At 31.9% G+C, this 5,686-nt stretch overlaps 1 protein-coding gene across 1 annotated transcript; it reads right to left on the bottom strand.

Moving 5' to 3' along the window:
- Positions 1-3,862: 3,862 nt before the first annotated feature.
- On the bottom strand, positions 3,863-4,996 carry LOC143595152 (uncharacterized). Its single transcript, XM_077074259.1, has one exon. The coding sequence runs from the start codon at positions 4,941-4,943 to the stop codon at positions 4,353-4,355; it is 591 nt and encodes a 196-aa protein (XP_076930374.1). The 5' UTR covers positions 4,944-4,996; the 3' UTR covers positions 3,863-4,352.
- Positions 4,997-5,686: the final 690 nt, after the last annotated feature.

Raw genomic sequence — 5,686 nt, 5'->3', positions numbered from 1 at the left:
AGGACTTCGTGTCCTTGATATATATATATATATATATAGAAAATAGTAAAAATAAAAACACATAGTTTTGTAGGAAGAGTAGGAAGCGCATAAAATTTAGAGTTAGGAAACTAGTCTAAATCCTTGATTCTAGGAAACTATTTGCTATTTTGAAAACTATCGATCTCAACCACTAGATCGTAAATCTAAGGGCCTAGATTTATTCTTACTCTTCCTAGAAAACTATTTCTTTTTATTATAACCCCCCCCCCACACACACATATATATATATATAACTTGTTTATACATACTAACCATGTTTAACTTTTGTTCATCTTAGTTTGTACATCATTTATGAAGTTCCATGGTTATGAAGAGTCTAGCCTCGGTTTAACCGTAAATAGCTCTAAACCGTAAACCGAACTTTGTTTATTAGTTTTTGTTAAATAATAGTTTAAACATGCGTAATGTTAGATTTAAGTTTCTAAAATCATTTTAATAAGTTCTATGGTTATGGGTTTGTATAATCTTACCTCGGTCTTAACCCGAACCAAGATTCGAACCGAAAACCAAACTTTCGTTTAAAGACTTTATTGTTAACTTTTTACATGTAAAACTTAATGTATTATCATTTGTACATTATTATACAAGTTCTTTGATATTGGCCATATGGAAACCATCTATGAACTTATTGTGAGATGGAAACCGAACCTAACTGAACTAAACCAATTTTCACTCGCTTAAGACACACAAGTGTGTTTTTAGCTATCAAGACTTGTATATTTCTTTAAAAATACTTTATAAACTAATTTTAAATATTTTATTAAAGTACTTGGAATGTTGAATCCAACTTGATCTTATAACAAAGTTGGACCGACAAAACCAAGCATTCGCTTAACGTACGTTGTTAGTTCTAAGACAATAGAACTATATACTTGGTTAAGTATTATTAGATTTTATTGAGTTATCTCATAACATTATTTTGGAAAGTTGACTTTGGGTTTGACCAATTACCAAGACCCGAACCAACAACCCGAACACTCGTTAAAACCCCTTTTAGTATCTATTTTATAAAGGGACTTGCATTCTAGCATTTTTACCCACCTTATTATTTAACATAAGTTGAGTAAATATTAAGGTTAGATACTTTAACCCGGTTTTGAGCAAACTTACATTTATAAAGAGTTATTATTATAATTTCTTAAATAGTTACATTTTAAACATTAAACTTTAATTGTTTAAAGCTCTTATCTTTTATTTTAAAGCTTTCCTAAAACAACCTTTATAATTCAAGGCTTTTACTTTTATTTAGGCTTTTCTCGTTAGACTCGTCCTTCCATTTCCAGTCTTTTACCGACCAAGTTTTATACTTGAATGTGAGTACTTTCATACCCCATTTTCCATCTTTCGTTTTGGGGTGATATTGTATACTTATTCAACTAAATGTTTTATACTTGAGTCTTAAACCACAAACTTTAATGTATACTTTACCTAAATAAATGCTCGATTTGGTGTTCTATGCTTACATGCTTATATGCGTATGTGTTTACCGCTTTTGGTTGGCTGATCTATAAATCTTAGTCTATTTGGCAACCCCTTATAGCAAGGTGTCGTTAATGTATACTTATTAACGGTTACATATAAATCCTAGTCTATTTGGCATCCACTCATAGCAAGGTGTCGTTAATGTATTCTTATTAACGATTTCATTATCCAAATTTATTGATATTATTTACTGTTTCGTATACAAGTTGTGGAAATTTCTTATTATATACATATTGTTCAAAAACTATGAATTGCTCACCAACCTTTGTATTGATAAACTTTATTTTATGCAATGTTATAGGTTTGACTTTTGGTTGACTCGAGACTTGGAGAAAACGCTATCAAAGACCGTCAGGGTATTAGCAAAAATGAACAATATATTACTTGCTATATTTTGTTATGATTATTCTATGAATATTGTTATGTGACATTTTAATGTTGTGAAATTAAATGAGTTGTTAAATATTGTCGCTTTAAATAGTGTCATGCGCTTATGACCAATCCGTCGCATCACGGCATGTTCCGCCGCCTTTGATCGGGGTGTGACACTTTTGGTTTTGATATTGACTTTTCTATTTTGATACTTAAAAAAATTCCCAAAAAGACCCAAATGAAGAGAGAGAGAAAAAAAATCCAAAAAGTCATCAGATTCTCAAAATAACCCAATGAATTTGTACTGAGCCGACACATAGCAAATATAACCGACGAGATTCAAGAATCAATTAAAATTTGATACTTGGCATGACTCTGACAAACCGACCATATTTTTGAAAATCTTGGGGGTTTCGTCCAAATCTGTTATTTAAATCCTTTTGTAAAAAGCAGTCTCTCCAGACGGTTTTTTTATTTTCTTATCTGGCTCGTTCAAATTTTGATTATCCCTAACTTCTTCACCTACATATTCATCTTCTTCATCTTCGGTGACCGGAAAGACCGGATATTGGTTGGTGTTTGAGTTCGATTATAACTATAGGTGCACATATCGGGTTTTTCAAATACCCAGCTCAGTGTATGGAACCGGGTTCTGGTATGACCGGGTATTGGTAATCGGGTCTGGCTATTGTCTCTAAAAACCATACCTTATGCATCGGGTTCGCGTCGGGTATTCTAAAACCGGGTATTTGAATACCCTATTTTTTGGGTATTGTAAAAACCATATTTTCGGGTTTGTTTTCGAGTATAAATTGAACTTTTAAAAGGTTTCACTTTTTAAGGTATTTTTCGGGTAAAGATCGGGCATTGGAAAAATCCGGTTCGGGTTTTCGGGTATTACCGGGTACAAATCAAGTCCGGCTCGGGTTTTAGTACTGAAATACATACTCTATTTGTACCCTACGGGTAGGGTCGGGTACGAATTCGAGTATTAAAAACCTAAGTATAAAAAAAATGGTTCTGGTTTTTTTTTGGTCCGGTTTTTTTGTGCACCTCTAATTATAACATGTTCGAGAGTTGAATTTATATATAACGTTAACAAATTTAATAAAAAACAACTATAAAGTTTTTCAACTTTTACTTAATACCCAAAACCTCACAAATATCACTCGTGTATACTCAAAATCATCTCAAAACAACTTAAAAGAATTTCCAGTAACCTTATGCGTTGCGTACATGGCATTAAACAGTGTATAATGCACATGGTCCAACATTCCTTGCAGTTCCGCTAGTGCTGCTTTTAATAAACCCTATACGCAACGTATAGGGCCCAGGGATGCGTCAATAGTCAAAGCCTTTAATCTCAGGATATTAGTAGAGTATTGAGAACGAATAGTTGTGAGTAAGATTGGGTTACTTGCAATGTTGTAAAAGTAGGTCTACAAGGCCGAATACTTTCCAAGTACTCGCTACAAGGTATGGTGCCGAGGGGAGTTTCTTTAACTCCGTCTAGTTACTAAAAGTTGCTCTCAGGTTGTCAACATCAGCCAGAAATACATTTAGTCGGTTAACTTGGGCCTATTTTGACTTGAAAATACAACATAATTCGTATTTATATAGTATTAAAGAAAAAATATCATTTTTTAATTAACGATTAACAATTTTTAGAATAATTTAGTATTTAAAAATGTATTTCTCTTATTTATATTGATATTCACTTATTTTGTTATAAATATTAGTAAACTTATGATATTTGAAATATATATATATATATATATATATATATATATATATATATATATATTACCCAAAAGTTAATTTTCTTTACATTTATCACGTCCGAGTACTCTCCGAGTACTCCCTCCAAGGGGGTCGGCCGCCTAGGGACCGCTTAGCGACCTTTGCAACATTGGTTACTTGAACGAAAAATTGTTTCATTACACGCGAAAAAGGGACAAATTGAGAGACAAGTTGATCAATAATTGGGTTAAAGGATTATATTAGTATAGATCACTACAATAATTTCATAATACAACTCTTACTATTATAATCCTATCTCGTATATAAAAGCTTATCATGTTATATCTCAAGAAAATATAAAAAAAGTAAAAATACTGTAGAAGTTTATAAATCAAAGTATTAGATACGCGCACACATAACGATAAAAATGGGTGTTTAGTGTTAGAGTGATGAGATAAAACACATTTAATCGATATAATACCATGTATTTACATCATACAATTATGAAAAATACAAACACGAGTTTTTTTTATTATCGTCTTCTTCAACTTTATCAAAATATTCCCGATTAAAGCATGCCACTTTTTTTTTAAAAAAAAGGCCTTCTGACTTATAGGGGTTATCTATGCGTTAAATTTGCATCAAAATAATGCTAATAACAACCTCTTAAAAGATTTAAAGGAAACACTTTAGTGCATCTTTAGTTGCAACTTAATTCAACAAATTACACATGCATTTGGGTTCTCCTCAATGCTATGGTAGTGAGGTGGTTGATAGTTATAGTAAGTATGCATAGGAGGGTAATACGGTCTACATGGCATAATTCTTCCTACAATTTGCTCTTGTGGGACAGCTTTCTTCTCTTCTTTAGGCTCATCTTTCTTCGGTTCTTCTTTTTGGGCTTCTTCTTTTTTGTCGTCTTCTTTTTTAGGCTCGTCTTTCTTGGGCTCTTCTTTGTTTTCCTCTTTATTGGGCTCTTCTTTCTTCTCGTCTTCTTCTTTCTTTGGCTCCTCTTTCTTTTCGTCTTCCTTCTTTGGCTCCTCTTTCTTCGGCTCTTCTTTCTTCTCTTCTTCTTTTTGGGGCTCTTTTTTTTCGAGCTCTTTAGCAGGCCCCACGGAAACTAAATACGCAGGCCAAAGTTTTCGAAGTTTGCTTATGGCACTTGTTGCATCGACGGTTCCAATTAATGTCATGCTTTTTTCTTTTATGTTTATGGTGATTGAATCAATCCCTAAAAAATAAATAAATAACATGTCAAATATTGTTAACCTTAAGTTACTCAAATGACATGTGACAAGTATAATCATACATAAGCAATTTGTTTTTGCATCCTTGGTTAGGATGTTATACCTAATGTTTTCTTCTTTATGCAAGTATACAACCAAATCAATTGCGGTTTGATGTTGATAGGGAACAAACAAAGCTAGTTTTAGGTTTTGTTATGTTCTAAAAATTCATATTCTCTTAATACCATCCATAATTAATTTCATACCATTGAAGTAGCTAATACATATGGGTAACAACTTCACTTATCCTTATGTTAGCATAAGTCATCTAATAAGGTGTTGCACGCCTTATGATACATGTTTTGAATATAATAATAATAATAAAACAATTGATTATTAACAAAACATCTAAAATGCACCAAACTAAAATTATAAACAAAATTTATATAAACTTTTGACTAAGATACCACCCAAAAAAGTATATTATTTTTTTTGAACAACCAACAAACAAAACAAGGTTACCCGAGGTAATTCAATGAAAAAAAAGAGATCACATACATACGCCCGTGATGGTAGCCTAAACCCACCATATCATATTCCGAAAAAAACATGTCGCCTAAAGGCTCATTCCAGTATAACCCGATTGGAATTGGTTTTGAACATAAGACCTTGTGATCTTTAGTCCAAATCTTCACGTCCTTTCAATACTAGTTGAGTTAAAGTTTATTAACTTATTAAAAATATATATATATTAATTTGGAATTTAATTTTATTTAAGTGTAATCAATTATTTATTCAAGAAACCCCACCAAATTGATCATTCT

This window comes from Bidens hawaiensis, unplaced genomic scaffold (assembly GCF_021521415.1).
Source record: "Bidens hawaiensis isolate Kalapana, Puna unplaced genomic scaffold, B.hawaiensis_p1.1 tig00044736_1, whole genome shotgun sequence".
In the NCBI taxonomy this organism is placed as follows: domain Eukaryota; kingdom Viridiplantae; phylum Streptophyta; class Magnoliopsida; order Asterales; family Asteraceae; genus Bidens; species Bidens hawaiensis.
Note: the sequence above shows the minus strand (reverse complement) of the source record. Positions and strands in the feature narration are given on the sequence as shown.

What these genes read in the sequence shown, in the direction of transcription:
- LOC143595152 (XM_077074259.1), bottom strand. Translation starts at nt 4,943, where the DNA reads ATGATTATACTTGTCACATGTCATTTGAGTAACTTAAGGTTAACAATA.